Source organism: Channa argus, chromosome 12, assembly GCF_033026475.1.
Source record: "Channa argus isolate prfri chromosome 12, Channa argus male v1.0, whole genome shotgun sequence".
NCBI classification, from domain to species: Eukaryota; Metazoa; Chordata; class Actinopteri; order Anabantiformes; family Channidae; genus Channa; species Channa argus.
Window position 1 is genome coordinate 22,243,980 of NC_090208.1, and position 25,597 is coordinate 22,269,576.

The following is a 25,597-nucleotide window of genomic DNA, read 5'->3' on the forward strand; positions in this document are numbered from 1 at the left end:
TGGTCTTAAATAAACACAAACGCTATTATTTTGACAATGCGGACGTAATCGCTCCTTTTATTTATTGTCAATATTTACAATATTTTAATATACTACTTTAGATATATGACCGTTTCTGAAATTCACCAGAACAATGATGGGGAGTCTCCGCACGGGTTTTTGAGACATTATTTACTTTTTAGGCCAAATGTTTATAAACAGGGATAGTCTATTATTTGGATAACAATGAAAAAAAAAACATTTTGCCTTATAGCAGGAGGTAGCTGAGATTGTCATCATAGAAACAATGCAACTTTATTTTCAAAGTCATCAATAAAAAATCAAACAGGATCAGTTTTTAGAAACACCTACCGGATAAGTGCAGGAGATCCACAAAAGAGCTTCGTTTCCAATTAATGGGCAATAGACGGACCTGGGCCAAACCGCGAGGACCCAGTGAGGGGCTATGCGGACACCGCTATGGAGTTTCCTAGTGAGTTATGAGCATGCCTTCATAATTTTTTCAGTCTACACCGGCTTTAGAAGTTAGACTATTTTTACGCTTTACGCAAAGGGGGACCTCATGCATGGGCTGATGTTTAATCGCTCGCCCCGGTGCGTAAAAGGCGCGTCCCCTTGCTTGCCGGTTATCACGTTATCGCTATATCCTTAGGGGAGGTAAATAAAAGGTTTTGGCAAAGCACAGCAGTGAGAAAGTCCGGTAGGTGAACACTCTCACCAGCAGCACAGGTCTTTTTTGACACGGACCTACATACGGGTGGGACAAATGCTGTAGCCAGCGCACATGGTTGTATGGTGGACTTTCTGGGTTTGACTGGTGTGTGAAACTTGAGCATATATTTAATCCTTTCACCATGTTTTTAAAAGATGCGGCACTTGTTCGCGAATGTTGCAGAAAACGGTTAGAGGTAAGCGCACTTGTGATCTTGTCTAATTTGGAGCGTTGTGCATTACATGCGTGCTGCATCAATCTATGTGCTCACTATTTTAGAACACGTTCATGAGACAGTGATGTAGCCTGCAGCTTTTCAGCTATTCTGTTATAATTATCTGTCTTTTTTTCCTAAAAGTTAGATTCATGTACATCCTCTATCTTTGTAAGACATATTTTGCCATGCTACATGATTGTGTATATTCACCATAATTCATGGAAAGAGATGTGTAATGGCTCTTCCTAGAATTCTGCAAAACTATAATTGTCAATCGCTTCTGCCTTAATTCAAACTAATTTACTGTCAGTTGATGAAATAGAACAAGCTGAGTAATAGTGAAAACTTTTCTGTCATGAAAACTGATGTTGGTTCTGAACTATGGTGATTCGGCATTAAATCTTGAGTTGTAGGTTTGTTCCTCCTTATGCTTCTTCTGAGAAATTGCTGAGTATTAATGACTAGTTTGTTTTCTGTCTTGTTCAATGAAAAATTTATGTCCAGTCATTCTTCTCTAGCATGACACAGCACACTGGAAAGTAAAGGGTATGCAAAAACTGAAACTGCACTTTTTGGAAAACTCGTCACCTATTTGTGTCAGCAGAAAAGAGCAAGGGGTTATCAGAGGCTGGCAGCTATAGGGGATTCTAACAAAGCTGAACAGGAAATGATGTCACACCTGTGTCATCCGATAGCAGCCTATTGATAACTATGGGAAAATAGAGTAAAGTGTTTAAAAGTAACCATTGAATAACTTTAAATAATGTATCTTTATTTGCCCTCTGTGCTATTTAAACACCAGCACCACACTGACTAGTTACTTTAAATACCTGAGTGCTTTCAGTGCACCTGTTCAACAGGAGTTAGTTAAAATAGCACATGTCAAATGAATCATCACACGTGAGCATCCAGTCACCTTTCCAAAGCATCTGTCATATATCTGGAGTGAAGCTTGAACAGTATCTAAAGCACTGCCACTTCTAGTCCACAGTTTCCAATTTAAGCAACAGGCTTTTAGCAGCTGATCTTGGCAGACAAGCTGTTAACTTTTAGTTTGGCCCCAGACCTGGACTGCAAATTCCACCACCATGGTGAGAATGTAGAGAGAGTGTGGGTGTGTGCATAGGCTGTTTAGATTGATGCATTCTCACGTAGGCAATGGCAGAGCTGAAAGGGTCGCTGGTGATCCTCAAGCTGAGTCACATGTGTATTTAACAAAGTGACCACATTTTGGAAGTGAATACATAGCACATAGGATTGTCTCTGAAGACATTGCTTTGCCTCTGAATAGCTGTACGCTTTGATACAATTTAAATATAATTAGGTGCAGGGTTCATAAAAGAACCTGGGACCATAATGTCCATTTGACTATCTGCTCCTAAATGAAAGACCACTGAAATGTGTATAAACTTAAAAGGGACAAGTTTGAGTAACTTAGAAGAGGACTAATATTACAGCAATATTTGTGCCATCAAGATTAAACAGGCCCAGTTTATAAGGATTTTTTCTAATAAACTCTTTGTAATCAATCCAATTCACTTTTCATTTTCTGCCATGCTTAAAATTTGTGCTTATCGTGATTAAATAAAAGTTCAGTGAGCCTATGAATTATTTGTTTCAAAATGTACCTGTGAATGTTTTACAATGTTTCACTGATGATGGTTTTTTTGCACGTGCTCCAATACTGTTACTAATGCATGTGGAGCTTGGTGGGACACTGTGCACTACTACCACTGTGTACATATAAAGTTTACAGAAGGTTTCTGTGAAAGATGGGGGTGGAATGAGTCAGATGTGAAGTGTAACAGACTCAGGTGGATCCTACTTGTCACTGAGTTCCTGTGATGCCAGCATCATGTTGGCCATGGAGGTTAAGCTGACTGTACCTTTGACCTCTTAAAGGACTTCTATTAATATACTACTAGTAGCAGTATTATTGTTCTTGACCAATTTTTCTTATCTTTCAGTGGCAGCCAACCTGCAATATTAGTCTACAATTTTAGTGCAGCTCAGTTTGTGCTATATCCGGGAGTCTGTGAACTTCTAGATCATCTGCATTTTCTATCATTCTTTCGTGTCACACATTCAGCTGCTGTGAAAGAGTGCATTCAGCATGTGGTATATAGAGTGGATGTCCACATGACCCAAAACACTAGAAGCAGTATCATTGCCAAGTATATCCTTAGAGTTCAGAGAAACTGAGAAAATGAATTAGGCTGACTCACGGCCCAATTATAGAAACTTCCTGCTGTAAATAAGGGTTAAACAAGGATACAGTCATTTCTGCATTGTTGTGGTATCTGCAGGTTTCGGTTCTTAATTGAAGATGTCACAAGGTATCATGTCATTAGTCTCATACAAAAATGAAACTAAAGTAATAGGATAATATTATGCTCATATTATGTGATACTGACTGATACCTATGTTGCAATGTATAAATTAAGACACTAGTTAAAAACTAAAAGCACTATCCAACAGCAATACACCTAACAACACAGTGTTTTTTTTCATTTGACATGGTCTTATACATTTGTTGTGGTAAAAGTGTTGAGTATAGGGTAGGTGTATTCAAAAATAAGAGTATTCCTAAGTTCCTAAAGATCTGATACATTTTAAAACGTGAATAGTATAAATAATGATAGGCTCCCTGTGCTTGCGTGGGTTTCCTCCGGGTGTTCCTCTCGCAGTCCAAAGACACACGTTAAGTTAATTGGTGAGTCTAAATTGCCCATAGGTGTGAGTAGTTTTCTGGGTTTGTCTCACAGAGTTGGTCCTGAGATGGACTGGCAACCTGTCCAGCATGTAACCCGCCTTCCCTCCAAAGACATCTGGGATAGGCTCCACCCCCTGCGACCTAAACAGGATATGTAGCTACAGATAGCGGACACATGGAATTGTTAGAGGGAAAAGTTAGAAATGGTTCTTGGTTGGTGGTTGATGTGGTTCACCAAGTCCAATAACCCATCTGATCTAGATGAATATCAGGGCCTGCTTGCGTCTCTTTATCACACTATCCCCAAGGCAAAAAACTGAATACTATGAGACAAGGTTAGCAACTCTCCCATCAGAAAGCTTTTCTAATTGGCTTTTCTAAAAAGGTGCCTTGCATATATCTATGAGATACCAATGGGTTGTATTTTGAGTCCCATCCTACAGTTAACCTGATTCCCAAAAGTTGCATATTGTAGCTTTAAGTTTTAGGAAATGATAAATACTCTTAACTACTGCAGCTCTTTAGGAATCTGTTAGACATTAAATCATAATGTGTTTTCATTAAATTACAATTGTTATTAAAGAGTTTATTGATGTGAAGAAAAAGCCTTCTTAGATGCTCCTGAAGCAACATGAGATAAATGAGACAAACATTTATATTATAACATGTAAATGTTATAATGTTTGGGAAACGCCAAAATCCTAAGTTGGCATTATATTAGACTATAGTCATGACTATACATTTCAAATAGTAGCCACAATGTTTACATACCTAGAGGCAAGATCAGCTTGTTTTAATCCAGTTTTGATGTGCAGACGCCTTTAAGTGACTGTACTATGTTTCTGTTTTATCTGTAATGTCAGGACTGCTTGCCTTGCTGTTGATAGTCTTGGAGTGGACCCGACCAGGCCTACCATCCCCGCTGAGGCCAATCTGTGACCTGAGGGTCCTAAACCATTTCATCAAGGAAGCACGAGACACAGAAGTCGCTATGGTGAGCGGAAAATCTATGCATGGAAAGAGCCGTTACAGAGATTTTTTCAGTTGGCTCTTTAATAGGGTCCCAAACATGTGGTTAAAACTAATGCAGTATAGTCCTACAATGAATCTTACAAACATCAGGTTATATTGTCAATTGTTGTTTAAACTATTTTACAGAGGTGTTGATTCCAGTGTATCGTCATTTTGGAAGGTTTCATCTGTGTTGCCCTTGATATGTATTGTGTTATACTGACGTGTTTCTATTATTGTGTGTTAATGAGGCTAGGCTACATAACAGAAACATCTGTTTTCTTAGAACTCTTGTACAGAAGGATGCAGCCTGTCAAACTCTGTCACTGTTCCACAAACTAGAGTCGACTTTGATGTCTGGGAGAAGAAAAATGTAAGTAACATTAAAACCATTTCTTTTAGGAGTCTAACAGCAAACCACTCTGACATACACAAGATCCAGAACATCACACAGACAAAAGAAACCCAACTGAACAAATGAGACAGAAATTCCTCGTATTCATTTACTTGTTTACCATCAAGCACGTTTTTATATTTGTATGTGGTAAAAGTATATGAATCTCTATGAATTTAAGGGGAAATCATGGTCAAGTGTTTGAATCACTGGGATTACAATCAGGCTTGAGCCTCAGAGATCCTGCCTTATTTAAAGAGGTCGGTGTTGAAGACACAGGTTAGTAGATGTGTATCATGGCTCGAAAAAAAAGATTTCTCACCGTGAGACCTTAGAAGACAAGTGGTTGAAAAGGGTTACAGAAGTTTTTATGGACTTTGGACTCCAATAGTTCATTGTCAGGATGATCATGTGCAGCAAAGATCACACTAAGCATTTAATAGTTCAGGAGGTCACAAGGAACCTCAGGGTAAAGTCCAGGAAATTAAAGGCTTCTATTGCAATGCTGTTATCAATGTTCATGAGACCACCATCAGGGGAACACTTGAACACCAGTGGTGTGCATGGAAGCCACTATTCCCCAAAAAGAACGTTGCTGCCCATCTACAGTTTTCTTCAGGCAATGTGGATACTGTAAGCCAGAAGGCTGATTCAAGAATGTTCTGTGGGCAGATGGGCTGAATAATGTAGACGTTTCTGGATTGAACAAGAAGTGTTGTGGTTGGTGATGATCAAGCAGAAGAACCTTGTTCCATCTGTAGCTTGGCATCAGTCAGTGCTTCTCCATGGACTAAAAGTTACAGTGTGCAACATTTTTACATGTTTGTAATAGAAATATCCTTCAACAACTATCTTAATGTGGGGAGGACTGATGGAAGTTTCCTGTGACATAGACTGATTAAACAGAACTGACGGTGATGCAGAAATACTCACTTCTACAAGTTCTAAAAGCAAGACTCACCCTACTAACCAACCAAAGTATTTCGGCTTGATTAGTAAGTGCATTAGCGTTCCTGTTTATTGTCATTTGAGAACTATGGCTACCTGAAGGGCTAAGCAAAGCTTTTTAAGAGCAGGGAGAAGGGCAGAGAGGACTCACATTAGCACTAGTTCAAGCTGTACAGTGAAACTGGCTTACAGACAGCTTTCTCCAGAAAGCTGATTTAGTCCCACTGAAAATGAAACTAATACAATTTTCCCTGTAGAGGTCTAAATAAGTCGCTTTCTTTGTTTTTAGGTCAGGAAGCAGTGTTTCCTGATGCAATCCTGATGCAGTCTATAAATTTATAAGTCTATAAATCTATAACCTTTTTAATTAACAGCGTGTAAAAACATTCATTGATGAACGAATACGGACTTGTACGTGCAGATTTTGTTAACTGAAGCTCAAAAGAAAGTGGATCATGCAGCAAGACAAAAATCCTAACCACATATTTATTCTACCAAATATGGGTTAAAGCAGAAGAAACGTAATGTTTTGGAACGGCTGAGTCAAGGTCCTGACCTTAATCCTATAGAAATGCTGTGGGAAGTTGTGATGAAGGCAGTTGATGCAAGGAAGCCAAGCAGTATCCCTGGGCTGAAGCTGTTCTGTAAGAACTTTCCCAAAACGTTTAGTTGTTGCTAAAAAAAATGGGGTTAACGCAAGTTACTGAATACACAGGTTCACATAATTAGCCACACATAGTTATTTAAAACTGGATCATTATCTTCAATAAATAAATGAAAGTCGAACATTTTTTTAAAATTTTATTCACAAACCTTTAGGCCCCAGTTACATACACTCACTGACCATTTTTTTAGGGACACCTGTACAATCTGATGCAATGCAATACAGCAGCTCTGCCATGAATTAAGTGAAACTGTCAGAAAGTTGACAATTTGTAATGTTCTGTTTATTATTGAGGTCATACTGGGTAGTGCAGTCGTACTGGAGTGCATGATAAGAAGAGGCGGTTCTATAGTTTTGGATACCGTATTTAAAATGAACGAGGGCGTGAAAAACCTTTGAACCATCTCTTAATATAATGCAATAATAACGTTTTTGTGGCCTGTAACTGTTGGTAATTGCTAATGGTAAAACTAATTACCTGCCTCATTTGTTCTTTATTATTTTCCTATTTAGACTTATTAACTTAGGTCCTCTGTTTTTTTTTTTTTTGATAAGGCACTGGAGCAAGCAGAGGAGGTGCAGTCTGGCTTATGGCTTTTACAAAAGGCCTTTGGCTTGCTGCGGTCTTCTGTCAGTAACACGGCCCTGCACATCCACATAGATAACTCCATGAGAAACCTGCTCAGCATCAATGCGGTGATGCATAGTCTCAACATCCCGGTAAGTTACTGCAGGTTTATAAGTACACGTTTAAAAAACTGCTACTTTGGAGCCTTTTCTCACCTTAATTAAAGAACAAAAGACCAATATTAAGTGTCCAATTGCAAAATAAATGCAGTTGACTATGAAGCCATTAAACACTTTGAAAATTAGAATGTATAAATTAGGACAAAAGCAATGTGTTTCTTTTTATTCTCTTTTAGGAATATGCCCCACCAGCAAATGTAGTCGGGCTAGAGGGAACATGGACAGTGTCCTCCACAACAGATTTGCTTCAAGTTCATGTCAATTTCCTGCGAGGCAAAGTGCGTCTCCTCCTTCTGGATGCACAGGCTTGTCAGCAAGATGTCAGCTGATTAGCTGATCTCCTTACTACAGGCAAAGCTAATTTGTGTAGCCAGAGGACAGATGAGGGACCTGACACTGTTGACCTGCACGCTGGCCGCTGTAAGCAGTGTGGAAAGAGAAAGGTACAGTCATCCTCATGTAGGGGGAAGAAGCAGAAAAGAAAGGATAATCCCAGTTAGATCTTGGATGGACAGGAAACAACTGCACCTTGGATGAGATGTGACACATGAATGTGGTGAAGCACACACTGACCAAAATGAGGCCTATGGGAAGCACTGCTCAAATAGCTGTACTACTGGCACTCTCTTGCACTTTGTGGATGTACTTTTGTGTGTGTGTGTGAGTTCAGACTGAGTTCCATTCTGCACGCAGTGTGTATATGTGTGTTTTCAGTAAGTTTGACCTCTTTCATGTGAATTGTGGAATGAAAGACCAAGAAAATATTGATTGCACCTGGAAATATGAGGACTGTGAGGTTGCGACAGGGCTTCTGTCTCCAATACCACTGCAAAAATGAATGAGGCCTCACAAGCCTTTAAGATTCTTTAGCTATGCCTCACAAAACATTAGTCTCTTCTCTTAAATTATATTTCAATTAATATTTTAATATATTTTTAAAAGTTGTGTCATGACTATTTATAGAGATTTTCTACTTTTACCTTCTAGTCTTTGTATGTTTTAGTCAGATCTTCAAAAATGTAATTGGGCTGTCATTGCCATGTTCTCCTGAACACATTTGCAAAAGTGTTTGTTGACATTTACAATCTCTCGCTGCTCTCTTCATTTTTATAAAGATTGTATGTTTCTAACTAGCTGTTACAGTTTGGAAATGCATAACCTTCTGAATTACAGTACAAATGATTGAAAACTGGATGTAGAGATAATTTACAGGAAACAAGTGAGCAGGAGGTCAGCAAGGGTGAGGGGGTTACAAGAGAACTGTGAAGCTGTTTTGTCATCATCTGTGTTTTTCTTGCTGCCTAACTAACACTCAGCCGGTCTCAGTGCATTGATAGCAAGACGGCTTGGAACATACTGTTTTTTTTTACAATTAACATCCTGTGAGGCTTTAATTGCAATGAGGTTTCCAGAATCTGATGCTACACTGTCTCTTCTTTCCCTCCGTTATCTTCAAACAGCCTGCAGGCAATCAGTTAGTCCTGCACATGTCTCTTATTTTTTAATGTAAGCTCTACCAATTCAAACTAGTTAACCGATCTTCCTTGTTGGTTTGCCGTATTTTTATATCTTGATGTGCAAGTGCAAGATGTTTCTAAGGATGTTTGTATGTTTTCCTTCCTGTTATTTTTGTAGTTTGGTCCCAACACTGTATGATTTGCTATTTAAAAACAAAATATTATTCTTGGATAAAGAAAGGATAGATGAAAATAACAAGAGGAAGTCTGTCTTTTTCATTTATCATCTTTGTAATAATCAGTAGAGTTAAAAAACAAAGATCTGTGTTTCAAATGCTGGATACACACACACACACACACACACACACACACACGCGCGCGCGCGCGCGCTATTGTTCAAATTGCTCTTGATTTAGAGTTATTGACTAATGAAATGCACCTTCTAGAAATTTTTATTTGCATCCAGAAAATAAATACATCTGTCCTCCACATCTATTTTGGACAAAATAAACACTACCAACAACAATACTAAACAAAATGTAAATAGGTTTGGAAACAGTCTGTCTGACCCTCAGCTGAACCCATGCTATAAACAATTTGTGCGAATACATTGTTGTGAAAAGGTGCCATGCTGAGGTTGCTGAGAGGTAACATCCTGGTATTCCTACGAATACTCACACCTACTGGACATTTAGTACAACACTAGCTGCCTAAAATATAAACTCAAGATTTTTTTTTTTTTTAATATTATTCGTATCTTTATAAACAAACAAACTGTAAACACTTGCACAGACTCTTAAAATTAGACACTTTTACATTTGGCTCAGTGTTAACGAATATTACATTGTTTCAGTTGAGGTTTCACCTAGTGAATGTCACTGCTGCTTCAAGACATGCTAAGTGAAAAAGGAACATAAATAATCCGCAATTAACAAAGCACATGATGAAAGAGCAAAATATATTAAATCAACTAAGGCTGTGCCAGTTGAAGTATTCTGACTTGTTACTTATGAAAACTGCGTATGCTGCGTGCTCCATGTGGCAGTCCTCTGCTGCCATCTTAGGTTTTCACACAGTCTCAACATCTGTCATTTCCCTACTGGTTTATGAGGGAAGTCTAATGATGAGGGTCTGGGTAGAACACTTTAATATGAATAGCTGAATTGTTGCGTGTACGCGTCATGGGCTCCCCAGCCTCCTCTGGGTCCTCAGGCTCCAGGTCATCCACAAGCTCTACTGTGGAGGTGTTGGCTGCTAGCTGCAGCGCCCCCTGGCTGCTGGCCTGCAGCTGAAGGGCGATGTTGATAGCCCTGTTGATGGCCAGGCCCAGACCGTGGACACAGATCTCCCTGTGACCGCCACCTTCCAGAAGCTTCTGACAGCGTGCCAGCTGAGCCCGAAAGTCAGTCTTCATGTTGACGTAGACATCGTTCCTCCTCTTTGGGAGTTTCCGGGGGAGACGCTTCCTAAGGGTGTACTCTACTGGGTCCATCTCCACAGCTGGGGAGCCAGAGTCAGTGTGCACTGGGGCTGTCTGGAGGATGGAGGATATCCTCGGAATGCGTGGCTCTGTCATGTTTCTCTGTGTGTTAGTGGATCAATATAATCAGGCTGCAGCTGGGGCCAATTGATGAAGCTGTGAAAAAAGTCACAAGATATGTATGAAATGTGGACAAATTATATAATCACATTGATTTCCATCAAACATACATGATGTATTACTGATTCTCTTTTCCTACTAATAGTGATTTTCATTATAACAGATTATGCTGATGATGCCTTTTTCTGTAGTAAATAAAAAGAACAAAGCCCAGAGAAATATCTTAATCTCACCAACAATGCAAATCCTCACGGTTTTCACACCTACATAAATACATGACGTGAAACCGACGTTTCATTGTGGCACAGAAAATATACTCTAACGTCAACACACTCACTGAACAGGAAAAATGCAGAGTCCAGAAACGGAGTTAGTCCAACAGAGACTCGACAGACCGCGGTGACGGTCAAGGGGCTGCATCACGTGGCCGGATATTTTCTAAGTAACGCCACTGTTGATTATCTGTTCGTTCACTAGGTGAATATCTTCTTTGGAAAAACTATTTGTGTTAAAATCATATTGTTTGTCTATTACAACAAATTACAAATAAAATACTACTCAGATTTAGGTGTGACGAAAATAAAAAATATAATGCAAAGCTGCCTACTCAGAAATTAATGCGAAACCTCGATGAATCTATTTTGAAAGAATGATGTAATGTGTGTTGTGCCACAAATATAAAATTGTAATCAAAGAGATATAGTAATTTCTTAGATTAAACATTTTCTGAGAGTATTAGAAATTTTGTTTGTTTGTTTTTTGTCCTTTCGGCTTATCACGTGAGTTCAGAGTCGCCACAGCTGATCATGATTGTCCGCATGTTGATTTGGCACAGTTTTTACGCCGGATGCGCTTCCTGACGCAACCTTTTTTTAAAGTATTAGGAAATACGATAGTGCGTATGTTTGGTAACAAATCATCACTTCCATCATTGAAATCCGGGAAAATATTCAGGGTACCTCTTTAATATTTAGGCCTATTACTAAATATGCTAAGAAAATATAACATTAATCATGCTTCTTCTGGGAAACACACACTTGAAGTTCACTAACAGGTTTGTGATTCACTGCTAATCTTACAGTTCAAAGAGCCCAGCTCGGGGGTTTCCAGACAGGAGCTGACCACCACCTTCACCTTCGTCGTGGTCCCACCTATCCCACCTAAAGGTTAACGCTAGCATTAGCTAACGATACTGACTCCAGCCAGCAGCAGTGAGTCACATGAGCTACTTACCGTGTAGTTTGCGTTGAAGCGTTACTGTTGTGAAGAATGTATCTTCATGAATACCTCCCTTACTTTCAAATAAAACTTTTAAACGACAGAGTTCTTATTTATCATTGCTACAGACTAGTATGTATTGCTGGTGCTGCTGCTATTGCTATAGCTCCTGCTGTTTCTTCTTCTTCTTCTTCTTCTACTTGATGTCTTTTAGCAAACAACGAAATGGTGCATTACCGCCACCAACTGGAAAGGAGTGTGGCTAAAGATTCGAACATTTATATTATTTAAAAAAAAAATATCCTGCCATTAGTTATTCTAAGAAATTGAAATTGATGCGTATAACAGTAATTGTCTGAGTCTTTCTCCAAAATGCCTGTTAAAACGTAATTTACATTTATCTACTTCTCCTTCTTCTTCTATTTATGGTGGTGGACCAGAGCAACTATCCCCACACATAGTTTTTTAACACTGTCCTAACAGGTTGGTCACAGATTACGTGATTGATTTCCATGGCCCCTGATACATGATAGAATTAGACTGCTGTGTTTGACACTTTCTACCAGGGAAGCTCTCACACCATAAAGGACAACCATCCAGGAACAATGCAGAGAAAAAGAGAAGCAAAGTTCTTTATCTTGGTGTTCTTGTTTATCTCCGGGCTCTGGACAATCGACCTCACACTCCTTCCCTGAATACAGCAAATCTCCCATGGCCAGTGATACAGGGGAGTTTTCAGTAAACACTTTCACATCCCTGCTGGTGAAGTACAGGACTACACTGTGACTATTTGGAGAGAAGGAGAAATTGTGATTTAGACAATAGACCTGAGGCCAAATGTTCAAAATTCTCTTCAGATTAAGAATAAGTAAGGAATGAAAAAAGAAAGACACCCCCTGTAATGTTGCAGTCCTTTCAATTTCATAGAGCTGATGACAAGTGAGTTATTTTCTTGATGAGATCATCTCAGGACTTTTTGTAATGACAGACACTTATCAGTGATGATCATAAGGTTAGAAACTGTTTCCTACAACGACTGATAAAAGCCCCAAGGGGAACAAAGAACTACCACTGGGAAATCAGCCTGACTGCACCACAGTAGTATGTCACCAAACAACTGAAAATCATCATCATGGTTTTCAAAAGTGCCTACATTGTTTACCTATGGTTTTAGTTATCTGTGTGCTATATAAAGCAGTTTTAGCTGTGTATCAAAACCATGTTGTTTATCATGTTCCTTTTCTGTTATTTATTATTTTTATAAAATAATTTCCCTCAGCTTTTTAAAAATGTAATAACATTTCTGAATGTAGCCTGTACTTTTCCAGGTCAGTATCCAGATCTTATCTCATATGGCCTATAACTAACTCTCACCTCTCAGAGAATATAGGAGACTCTGTTTTCCAGCTCAGAAGACACAGTCCATTTTTCTTTATGCGTTCATATCTGAATACCAGGGCTTTACTCCTACGTCCATCAACCGTTTACTGTTGAGATATTATTATCTGTTAAGGAGTCACCAAGTAATCACTGTAGTAACTGGGGAAAATCCATGCAGGGTTACAGGGATAGTATTCAAACGCCACAGTACAAACTTAAGGTGACTGTGGCTCAGGAGGTAGAGCAGTCGTCCACCAGCCCCACCATTGTTATACTGTATGTCTTCATATACCATTAAAAGCTGATCACTTAATGAATGAGTGTAATACAAGGCCGAAACATAGTTTAGTCGCAGTATCAATTATATTAAATTATATTAATTATAGTTTACAGGGCCCTGGTGGCTAAATGGGTAGAGCATCGGATTGGGATCCAGAAGGCCACGGGATTGAATCCAACCTCAACAGGTCTGGCCCCACCCAGCCACCAAGGGCCACCCTGGTGCCCGTCCCGAGCCCGAACAAAAATAGGAAGGTGGCAGCAGGAAGGGCACCTGTCATAAAAACTCATGCCAAATCAACAAGCGGAACACATTTCACTGTGGGGACCCATGAACGGACGATCCGAAAGCTGTGATCTATATTCATTATAGCTTACAGTTTATAGCGTACTTTGGATTAAAATATATATTATAATTTAGGATGATGAAATAACACAAGATCACTGAACAAGTGAATGATCCTTACAGATGTCTGAGTCAGAACAAGAAAAGGTTTCGTGTTGATTTCAAAGATGATGTGTTTCATGATTGAGACCAGTGCCGGAAGAAGGCAGAAGAATTAACAAACCAATGCTTGAAGCCAGCAATCGAAGACTTTATCAATTATTCCCTGGGTCCTGAAATCATTCGAGAAATCTGACACTGCTGCTGTTCAGCACAAGAATATGTTTCCAGTATTCACTTCACTTCTACAGGATCTGTTTGAAAAATATTTGAGTTACATTTGCTCATTCAGGGATTATGTAAAGAAACTATTTATTGTTTATTGTCCTTTTCAGGTTATCCCATGAGTTCAGAGTCGCCACAGCGGATCATTGTCCGCATGTTGGTTTTTACGCCAGATGCCCTTCATGACGCAACCCTCCCCAATTTCTACCGGGCTTGGGCCAGCACTGCACAGCTGGGGATGGGAATGGGCTGTTGGGGGTTCAGTGTATTACCCAAAGACACTTTGACATATAGCTGTAACCTGGGATCGAACCACGGACCACAGCTGCCTTTACCAACTGAGCTACAGCCGCCCCCTATTAAGTAAAGAAACAAATACTTGACCAAATATTGAGTCACTTCTCAGATGGATAAAAAGTGTCAGTGTTTGAGTCAGTGAAGTATCAACAGCATAACTGATGCAAAATATAAAATGGGATCTTGTCGATCACACAAGCTGCACGTGGTATTGCCAAAAGAGGACAATTCGTGATAAACATGACATAAGATTATTTTCTTGGAATTTAAAATCGTTGCTTTTTGACAAAATTGTTACACGTTTGATGTAATAAATTATTATTATTCATTCTATATCAACATATAAAGTATAGTTAATAGAAAGGAGTATTTCACATGTAATGTTTGTGTAATATGTGATGTTCTAAATAAAGAAAAAAAATCACTAGCTTTTAAATGTTTTTCAAGTTTCCTCAATTGAGAATATAATAGGTTCATTTATTCTATTAATTTATTCAATTCCTTGGTGTAAAGTAAAGCCAGTGTGGGCAATTTTGCATTGGACCTCAACCCTATGTTTTTTGTGCGTGTGTACGTGTTACAGGTCTCAAGCAACAGTGACCTGTAGGCAGTTTGTGTGTCCTGTTTCAGTCAGGGAGAGCAGAGACAGGAGACGTTAGTTGCGTCAATTCAATCAAGCTGTTTTCTGTCTTTATTAAACAGACATTTGTTTTCATTTGACTCCTCTGGTTGTTTTTCTATGCAAATTTCTCTCTTTCTTTCACAGTAACTCACTTTGATGCTTTTTCATTAACTCACATTGTGGTTCTATCGCACAGGTTAATATGCTGTAAGTAATAAATACACACTTCCTGAAAACACAGTTTAGTACTGCAATTCGCCAACTTAAGTTGTGAAGTTTACACTTGTGACAGCAACACTAGCTTTCAGTATTTACTGCATCAGTAATCATGGTATTGCATGTATTTAACCAATTGATAACTTTTTTGCACAAGATAAAATACTATGACAATTTCCAAATTAGATCATCTAAACAAATGACCTCAACTGCTGAAAACTATATAAAACTGTGAAATTCAGTTATAGAAACAATATTCCTCACTTTTTGCATCACATAATCCTTAACATGGACTTAATTTTTTACAAATGTCCAAAAGCTATGAATTGATAAAGTGGTAGTAATTTCAGTGTGTACTTATACTTTGACTAGAGTACATTATTGTTTGTTTATTTGTACTTAAGTACAGTTTTTGAGTACTTCATTCACCACTGGGTCTTTGTAATGACAAAAGGTGGAAACATTCAACACAATGTTTGTTGAATTGTAGCGATGGGTGTGTTGTGCTACTGATGTGAGGTAGCAATAAAATGTGACAGACGGATGATGTGCTACTGTGAGTAAATCAGAAAAGTCTGTCAGACTCTGAGCAGGTGTGTTTAACATAAATGAGACTGAGTGGACATGGACGCACACTTAGAATGGTCTCTGTTATAAAGTGACACACCGTAGCTCTTTGGTTGATTTCAAATCTCACATTTGTGCTAACTTAACATTAAATAACCATTTTTACTGTGTATGTAAAGAGGAAATGACTCAGTTCAGTAGCATTGTTTCTGTTCAGCTCATGGGCGCGTCCATTCTCCTCTGACCTGTCAACTTCCAACTGCTGTTTTTGGTCTTAGTGCATCATTCTCTTCACTGTAACGGTTCACTTCTTTCAACAGCAGCAACAACTACATATTAAAATATTAACAAACATGACCAGAACTAAATGACAAATGACAAATTTTGGCAATGACAAATATGTCCTCTTATAACGTAAAGACTCATCACAATGGAGATTTTTGCATTGGATAACTGGTTTAATGCAATCAAATAACATAAAAGCTTCATGTTTCTATGAGGACATGTGTGGTTCTGACTTAGATATGAAATGTTCTTCTATTAAATAGAATCCAGCGCAATTGGTATTGAAACGTTACCAACAAATATTATGTATAAGTTTTATTCTCTGTTGTAAAAAACAAACACTGTGTTACACTTTGACCCATCTTCACTAATGTGATACAAATAGAGAAAAACAAGAAAGGGAGCTGAAAATGATATTATGCCTCCCCCTTGTGGCTTAAATGGTAAATGGTCTGCACTTACAGTATGTAGCACTTTTCTACCAATTGGCGGTCAAAGCACTTAACACTGCTTCTCATTCATGAATGTACAGCATTAATTGGAAATAGGGATTAGTTTAAATTGTAGACCAAACAGATTAATAAAACCAGTGATTTGTATAAAGACGACTCAGTTTTCAGCAATTGTTACAGCTTTTTGACCTAATTCCTTCTTTTTTTATATACAACTAAGTGTATAGTGGCTGATGCATACATGAGACTCTGCACAGAAATCAACAAATGAGAATTCAAAAAAGCAATGTACACCTGGGTTACACGTGCTGATACAAGAATTTCAAATGTTGGTACAGTTGCTGCAAAACCTGCCAAATCTGACATTAGAGAACTTCTGACATGTTTGAAAACAGAAGGTCATGTCTATGAGGTTGAAGGATACAGAGAGGAATTCTCAAACAGAGCAAAGAGCATTCGACAGGAAATGCAGTACAAACAAATGTTCCCAGACTGGAAAATTCCTCCAGATATGAGCACTGGGCTTCACTACATCGACCACAGGGTCTGGGTAGATACAGGTGGAATGAGTCAAGAAAACTTGTTACTGACATACGTTCTTCTCTTGTGATCAGTGACGCATGTTTCCGTTGTGATGCTACAAAACATGAATGGCACCCATACAAGCAGTACAAACAAATTTTCAAAGACTGGAAAATTCCTCCAGATGTGAGTCTTGAGGCATCAGACTACTGGAAATATGTGATGGCAAATTTCAACAAGGACTTTGCAGAAGCATATGGAGCAGAACCTGCTGAGTTCCCTCAAGCTTGGTACAAGATCACAAAGACACAAGCAGAAGAAAGTTCCGTAACATCAAGTGAGAAACTACATGTATATTTCATAATAACCGGATTTAGGATATTGTCCAATCACAGCGATATTCTACTACAATTTATAGGGAAATCCCAACAATTAGTGTCACTTATGTAGTGTACTGTAGGAACCAAAGTTTGAGGAAAATATTTCAATATTTAGTATGAATTAAATGTTATTATATTTAAATGTTATTTAATGTTATTTTAATATTTGTATTAGATTTTCTTGTAGTCAGAAATATAAAATGTTTGTTTTTTGTGTTTAGTATCAAGTTTCAAATAATTACTTTTATTTTGTTGTGGCGAAATTCGATAATTACTGGTAACAGACACCTCGAGTGTTATCACTAAAGAAGCTTCCACATCCCAGATGTCTTTAAGGGTTAATTATCTTGCAAGAGAGAAGTGCACCAACAGAGTCTCAAGCCTCCATCCAGTGCAGTTCTACGCACTCAACATGTCAAGTAATAGTGACTTTTGATGTTAGACTAAGTACTTTATTTTTATAAAACACTGAACCAGTCTTAGTTCTTCCTAAATTTACTTCGTGGCCAATTAGTTGCAGTTATTTGGACATTTAACCAAGAAGACGCACAGAGCTGCTACACCCTGCCTAAGCCTCTTTGGTGTCCACAAGGAGTGAGCCTGCTTCTCGTCCTCATGATAGACTGCCTGCTGTAGTTAGCTGGGTGACAAAGGATATATCCACTGTGGAAATCCCTGCAGCATCTGGGCAGGCCCGGGCTTGCTTCTGGTCCAGGGACTCTCAAGTAGACAAATTAAAGCTTCATGTTTAGATCTATGAAGAAAAACCACAAGTTTATTTCCTTAATTTAACCATAAACTTTGCTGGAAACCATTGATTCAAAAACTGAAAGTAATCAAAATCCATTTACTTTAAGTAAAAAAAAAAAAACAACCTTCAACTTTTAATCAAAAGTATAAAATCTTTAACTCATTGGACACGGCAGTTAAAAACCAGCAAATAGTTGTTACGCTAGCAGGCTTGGGGCTAATCTGAGCCTGCATTAATCATTGATTCGGTGTCTGCCTGTAATTGATATGTAAATAGCATGTTTAACCTCCATTTACATGTGTGTTTGTGTGTGCTGACGAAGGCCAAGGCGCACACATACAAGAGTGTGTGCGCTAGTGAGAAAGACAGAGCGAGTGTGGGAGTGCAAGAGGCATGTTGAAGGAGGGGGTGTGTGTGGGAGAGGGGGGGTGCTTCCAAGTTACAAAAGAAGTTAATTACAAATGAAAAAAGGGAATGAAGGGAGGGAGGAGAGGGGAGACAGGAGTGGACTATCTATCTTGAGTACTATGATTAATCCTATTTTCCTTTACCATCCTCATGATTGTTATATTTCTTGTGTCGAGCACCATTATTCATGCCAACCTGTTCATTCCTTGATCTGTATATTATCTCAGTTATTTGAATCACCTGTATTCACCTTTGCAGTTATTGGATCAATGAATAATTTATATTTGTTGGGTGATGTATTGTTTATTGCTTTGTTGATAGAAGACAGAGACAAGTTATCTGGAGAAGAGCCTGCCTTTGATATGTGACTAATTATTTTTTTCCGTATAATCAATGACTAACTGGGTTTAAGTGTTTTAAGAGTGATCCTCTCTTATAACTGATCTAGTGCCCTGTAACAACGATATAGAAATTATTGATAATGTGCCATTGGCTACATTATTGTGACGCTCCAGTGCAAAGTCTATTATCAATAGTAATATTGATAACTTGTACTGCCATATCAATAAGCTCTAAAAGTTTTCCTATTGTGGAGAGAAGTTATTGATGTCTCCTGTGAAGTCAAATTCACAGAAATGCACCGTCAGAGATATATTTAAGCAAGGCTCATCCTTCTAACCAATCAGAGAAGGGCAACTATTTCTGCTTGAGTAGTCAGTCTTGCAGCAATCCTATTGATTGTAATGAGATTAAAACTAATGACGGACGAGCACAGTGAAGCAGGGAGAGGGAGGCTGAGTGAAGGAGAGTTAATGACAAAGACTCAGTTTTCAGGAATTGTTACAGCTTTTGACCAAATTCTTTTTAATATATAAAATAAATTTAGAACTTCATATATAATATAATGCACCATTAGGGGCTCAGTCTCCTACTCAGCCAAAAATGAACTGGATGAACTCTCTACTAAAGGCTTTGTCTGAGGGATTTACTCCAAACTTCAAGAATATGCCTCAATTGGATGAAGGTATCACAATTCGTGCAAAGCAGACTCAAGTGAGGAGACTGAACTAATAAACACATTTATTGGTAAAAATCAATATAGAACAGAAGTCGCTCCTAAAAGGAGGATACAGAAAACATAACGAACAACAGAAATATGCTGAGCAACTAATGAACAGAAACACACCTAACAAAATAAGACCTGGATAAGAAGCACAAACTTCTAAACCACAGAGTGGGTGCAAACATCAATGCTGGGATACTATTTTAACTGAAGACCTAAACACTAATGTACAAGTATAAACACAAAGAATTTCTATTACACCGCACTGAACATTAATCCGCAGGGCAACTCAGAAAACTAAATACACAAATCAGAAGCAACTAGGTTTAAATACAAAACTATGAACTAAAAGATGTATGCAACAAAAATATGGAGCAGGAATTAACAACTAACCAAAATTGCACTCATAGCTAAAGGACTAAGGACAAAGCCTACCAAAAACACACACACAGAAAAATAATTAGGAGACAGGATGAGAAACAGACCAAACCTCAGACCAAAAGTTGCTAGAAAACACACACACACACACACACACACACACACACAAAAAAAAAAAAAAAAAAAGTCTAATACACAGGAGTCAGGATTGCTAGGATCAAGTAAACCATGAATTCAGGACATTGGCTGACAGGGAGGAGATGATGATCTGGCAGCAAACTTTGGGGAAGGCTGGACTTAAATATTGAGGGGAACAGGTGCAAACAATGAGGGATAATGAACAGTCAAGCTACTGAACAGTACTAGGAACAGGAAGTGAGGGAAAAAAGGGGGCTACAAAATAAAAGTCCAAAGGGAGGAAGTGCAATGGGAGTGTCGGATCATGATAGAGGGACTTTGTTTTCAAAGACAAGGACGTGTTATTGGACAATAGTTAAGGAAATATCTGCTGCTCCTTAAAGAATCCAACTCTTTGGGATTTGTGTGGAACAAGTTAACTAAGTTTAACAGCTAGTTGTTAGACTTCTGGCGTCTAGTATCCAAATTTGGATCTATTGTTACCGTGGGTAAGGGCAAGGGTTACATGCTACTGAATATTTGTCCTTTTCTCTGCCTTTTCAAATAAAAAGTTGTTTACAGAAAAGAAAAAAAAATATTGTGTAAACACAGAGTAGATCTGATTTGTTGAACATTGTCTCTATTTGCTTATGTTGATTTTGGATACAGACTCTCCTGTGAGTAAGAACATGAGTAAGCTTGTTTAGGAATCATTACAACCTCAGTTGAGCTGATGTACTGTTTGTTTAACAGGTTGCATCAATAAGTCAGTTATACCAGTTGTTTAAAAAACTGTATGAGAAAATCAATCTGTGCAACAGCATTAATCCTGTCCAGTTGTGTCTTCCATTTTTCTTTATGCTACATGCTAATGCTATTGCTCACTCTGAGGTTGTCAGCCAATGCAAATTCAGGACAATGTTAGTTAGTTAATTAGATGATAATTGGTTACGGCTGGTAATGTTGTTCTATGATCATAGGCTTTACAAATGTCTGCTATATGTAGAGTATGATGAGGCCTTTTTTGAAACCATGTGTAAAAATAACTATTCCTGGAAATGCTAAATAGTCCTGAACCACTACCCATGCTGACACCAGTTTATGCTTGTCTTTGACCTTTTGTTGTAATTTACATCTACTATCGGCATGACGAATTTCAATTGAGGAATGACTGACATAGGGACTGTGGGACTGAGTTTTGTGCTTCAGCATTGCCTTTTCTTCCCAGAACCAGTAAAGTTAGATGCTTCGAATACTCTTTCAAAATGGTCTTTTTGGGATGTGCTGCACCATGCCCTTGTAAATTCACCCATTATGCCTGTATAAGTTTAACCCTTGTAATGTGCAGCAGCATTTCCCCCATTTCCACCTGAATTGCAGATACTGTGGATGTTTTAAATGCTTCACAACAGATCCAGAGGGCTTGTCCCTGTTCTATATCCAGCATTTAAGGCGTGTTTCTGCAGCAGACATATGTACTATACGTCCATAATCTAGGGTCGCCCTCATAAAAGCCAAATAGACATTTAAGAGAATTTCTGCTTGCTCTCTAATACTGGGATTTAAAACACTGTGATAAGTTGTAAATGTTTTTGCATTTGTTTTTTTTAATATGTTGACTCCATGTAGGTTTTATATTAAACACTAAAGACTTGGGCATTTCTGGATCAGCTCTAGCCTGGCTTCGGTCTGTAATCGGCTAAGCGTCCACCTGTAGAATGACAGCCAGTGATTGATGCATTTGTGTGCCTGTGTTGATGTGTGTGGCTGCGGAGCCATGGTGTGGAGTCCGTGCTTAGGCCAGAGAGATACCCAGGAATTTGAGTGTCAGGATAACTGTAAGTTCAGAGGCCATGTATTGACGGAGAGTAGAACAGTTGCTTTCGTCTCCCTCCTTCCTTCTTCACTACTGAATCAGCCCACACATTTAAGCTAGTTACCGGCAACGAGTCAATCTGTACCAGATGGCTTCCCAACTACGGTTTTAAGGCGTGTCCTGGACATAGGTAACATTGGGGGCTCATCTGGGATGATTCAATGGAGGAGAGAGGGAGTAGCGGAGTTTGAAAGTTGGCCACGGAGTGACGCGAGCGGCATGGCCCACATTGCCCACAAGGCAATTCACCCTGCTGCCAGTTACTTCCACCAACCCCTTCCTAATGCCATTAAAGTGCAAACAGTCAACAGACGGTGAGTCTTTGGACCCACCTCTACCACGTTGTGATTGCCATGTGGATGCATGTGCCCTAACCATTAATAGAGATGACAAAGCATTCCCCTACACCTGCTAGCCAACAATCTACACCAGATGAATAATGGACAGCATATTACAAGCACCCCAGCCATTGTGTACCCCCAGCAGGCCACTGCGCCGCCGTGTCGCCCAGCCGCAGCTGCACACTATAGCACCATGTTTTAACACTACGATGCAAGGAACCTGGACTGTATGATTGTGGTTGGGACATAATGCAGGACGAACTAAGACTGTCAGACATAGCTTCCCCTCACGATGGCGGATGTGATGAAATGATCCCTATACTGCAGCCAGGCCAGTTTGATGGTTCCGGCTCCTGGAAAGACTTCCTTTATCATTTTGAGAGCTGTGCAGCAGCAAACCATTGGACAGAGAAAACCACGAGCTCAGATTTAGCCTAACTGGAAACTAACACAAGAAACCCACAGCTGTTCATTGGAGCTATTAGCGGATTCTGGAAGAAATAGAAGCTGCTTATGGGCCGAGCTCCGAGCATGCAGCAGCGATAGGCATTGAACTAAGCCTGTAAGAAACTAGTTTTAAGGTTGCACCCAATAAAGTGCTTGACACAACTACTCAGTTTAAATAAGGTTTATTATAAAATATAATTGTTGGCAAAAAGAATGGAGATGTAGTCCTCCGAATCGCTAGGTGGTCCTGAACTCCAGTCTATGAGAGAGGATACGAAGATGAGTATCTTGAAAATGACTTGTGTAATATGGTGTCTGAACACAAAAACAAGACTTACTAGAGTGAGCAGGGAGACGAGCGGAGTCTAGAGGAGAAGCAGGGGTGCTTATGGGGAAGAGTGGAGTATGGTCCTGGCAGAGTGGATATACTTGAGATGCGGCGAGGATGAGCAACTCTAAGAAAGGGTAGGGAGATGATGGGAGGAGTGTCCACTAGGGGAAGATGTAGTGGTCTGGGCCTGTAACACAGAGGCAGGTCTGACAGTGAGTTAGTGAAACGTGGCTGTAGTGAATCTCCAATCAAAAACCAAAGTAGCAGGCAGAGTCAGGTCTAAAGCGTAATGTGGTCCGAACCGTAGAGAGCAATGAGGATTTTGATGAAGGCTGGAAAGTCGCTGTGAGAAAGCAGATGGAAGTGTCTGGCAGCTTGGTGAGGGAACTGAAAAGGTATAAGCAGAGAGATTAGAGCAGGTGAAAATGATTGCCGGTGATTAGTTAAGAGGGGAAAAATGCGACGGGACCAAGAACAAGTGGCTGCAAAACAAAAGTCTTGAAGGGGGAAGTGAAGTTTGTGATACTGATTGAGACAGCGAGTGAGAAAAGCAGGTGAAGCTCTGCACACGTTAAGAGATTATATTTATGAAAAGGTTTCCATTGAATATGTTGAGCGCTCTGGCTCAGAGCAGGATCTCATAGGTGTAGAAGTTTATACCAATGCATTGACAGATGCAGACCTGGTGTAAACACTGTTGGAGGAACGGCCCCACATGCTGGCCAGGGCCTATGATATAACACATTGCTATGAAGCAACTAGGAGGGCCGCCAGAGCAGTCACACAGCTCATGCAGGCTGGATCACCTGGCTCTATGCAGCATAAAGTTAGGGCTGCTACAGTGAGAGAGAAATCGATGGACCCGCTAACTCACAGGTGGGGGTGCCAAACACCCACAAGGAGTGGTGAACTAGGAGAAACTGACAAAAGAACAAAAGAAGACATCATCTGCCATAACTGTTCAGGCGTGGGGCACCTGCAGAGGAACTACCCCTGCCCTCGTCGATCCAAACAGCAAACAATGCACCAGCTCCCTCACCATTCAATGCGGCTCTGTCAACAAAGCCAGACACAGTGGTCACTTGCACTAAGACTCAGTCGAATGAGACGTGTGCCCTCCTAGACTCAGGTGCCAGTTGAAATGTACTACTCCTCCATCATTACAACTCCATATCTCCCGAGGGCAGGGCCCCAATCCACCCATCAGTGGTCCAGATAATGCAAGGTATCACCTGGGGGGCTGCCGATCTGCAGGTACAGCAGTTTGGAGGCCGGCTTGGCATAACCTAGCAGTAGCAGTTGGGGCGCCCCCCCGTTTGTAATGGTGAAAAAAAAAAGATCAAACCTCAAGGGTGTGTGTGGATTATAGACCACTAAATGAGAGGATGATCAATGATGCTTATCCCATTCCAAGAATCCAGGACACACTTGACACCCTGTCCAGTGCCAAGTATTTCAGTACACTGGACTTAACATCAGGATACTGGCAGGTGGAAATGACTCCCAGAGCCCACAAGGCTGCTGCATTTTGCATGAGGAAGGAACTATTTGAATGGAATGTTATGCCTTTCGGTTTATGTAATGCACTAGCAACATTTCAGAGACTTATGGACCGAGTGCTGGCAGGGCTGCAGTGGGAAACGTGCCTCGTGTATCTGGACGACATAATTCTGGGCCAGGACGTTACCCAGATGCTGGAGAGACTGAGTCAGGTGTTTGCAGAGCAGCGCAAAGTCAACCTAAAGTTGAAGCCGTCCAAGTGTTGCCTGTTTAAAGAAAAAGTGGCTTACCTGGGACACATTGTCTCTGCCAAGGGCGTCGCCAAGGACCCCCACAACGTGCAAAGAGTCGCACCCTGGCCCACTCCTCGGAATGTCTTGGAATGGCTTTGTATTACCAACAGTTCATTAACCATTTTGCTACACTGGCCAGACCGTTAAATCCTTTTCTCCAGTGGAGGGGGTGGACTGTGCGGTTGGCGACAGCCGAGACGGGTCCCAGCAGGTCTCAACAATCAAAAGAGTAAATGAGCCACAAAGCACAAGCCTATTCAGTGGTTGGAACTCGAAGCAGCTCAGAGCAGCCCAAATGGCTGCCAGTGATATAGCCCCCATTCTGGAGGGGTTGGAGAAGAGCGGAAGATGCCCTGCTTGGTCACAAATAGCATCATGCAGCCCTGCCACCAAAGCATACTGGACCCAGTGGAAATGACTTCACCAAAAAGATGGAGTGTTGTTGAGAAAGTTTTACTGCCTGAAATCTCTGCCTGGATGAGAGGGAGACATCTTCAGCTCAACCTATCCAAGACAAAAGTCCTTGTCTTCCCAGCCAGACCTTCGATGTAACACAACATCAGCATCACCATTGGATCTACAGTGATTGTCCCCACTAAGTTGGCCAGAAATCTGGGGGTCATCATCGACGATCAACTGAGCTTTAAGGACCGAATTTTCCTCAGTCTCTAGGGCATGCAGATTTGCCTTCTACAACATCGGAAAGATCAGACCCTACCTCACGGAATATACAACTGAACT

At 40.0% G+C, this 25,597-nt stretch overlaps 2 protein-coding genes across 3 annotated transcripts; one reads left to right on the forward strand and one right to left on the reverse strand.

The window, feature by feature from the left end:
* The first annotated feature begins 9 nt into the window (after positions 1-9).
* Positions 10-8,511, forward strand: epoa (erythropoietin a). The gene is given in 6 exon segments (XM_067524854.1): positions 10-419; positions 421-472; positions 4,506-4,636; positions 4,940-5,026; positions 7,215-7,379; positions 7,583-8,511. Coding segments are annotated over 6 exon segments (612 nt in total). The 5' UTR covers positions 10-395; the 3' UTR covers positions 7,736-8,511.
* Positions 8,512-9,299: 788 nt separating this feature from the next.
* Positions 9,300-11,893, reverse strand: pop7 (POP7 homolog, ribonuclease P/MRP subunit). Of its 2 annotated transcripts, none has more exons than XM_067524855.1 (2): positions 11,697-11,893; positions 9,300-10,499 (listed from the first exon to the last, which is right to left on the reverse strand). In XM_067524855.1, the coding sequence occupies exon 2, from the start codon at positions 10,437-10,439 to the stop codon at positions 9,981-9,983; it is 459 nt and encodes a 152-aa protein (XP_067380956.1). In that variant the 5' UTR covers positions 10,440-10,499; positions 11,697-11,893; the 3' UTR covers positions 9,300-9,980. The 2 variants fall into 2 exon arrangements, with proteins under 2 accessions (XP_067380956.1, XP_067380957.1); XM_067524856.1 differs by lacking the exon at positions 11,697-11,893 and adding an exon at positions 10,697-11,546.
* Positions 11,894-25,597: the final 13,704 nt, after the last annotated feature.

Coding starts and splice junctions, on each gene's coding strand:
- pop7 (XM_067524855.1), bottom strand. CDS start 10,439: ATGACAGAGCCACGCATTCCGAGGATATCCTCCATCCTCCAGACAGCC.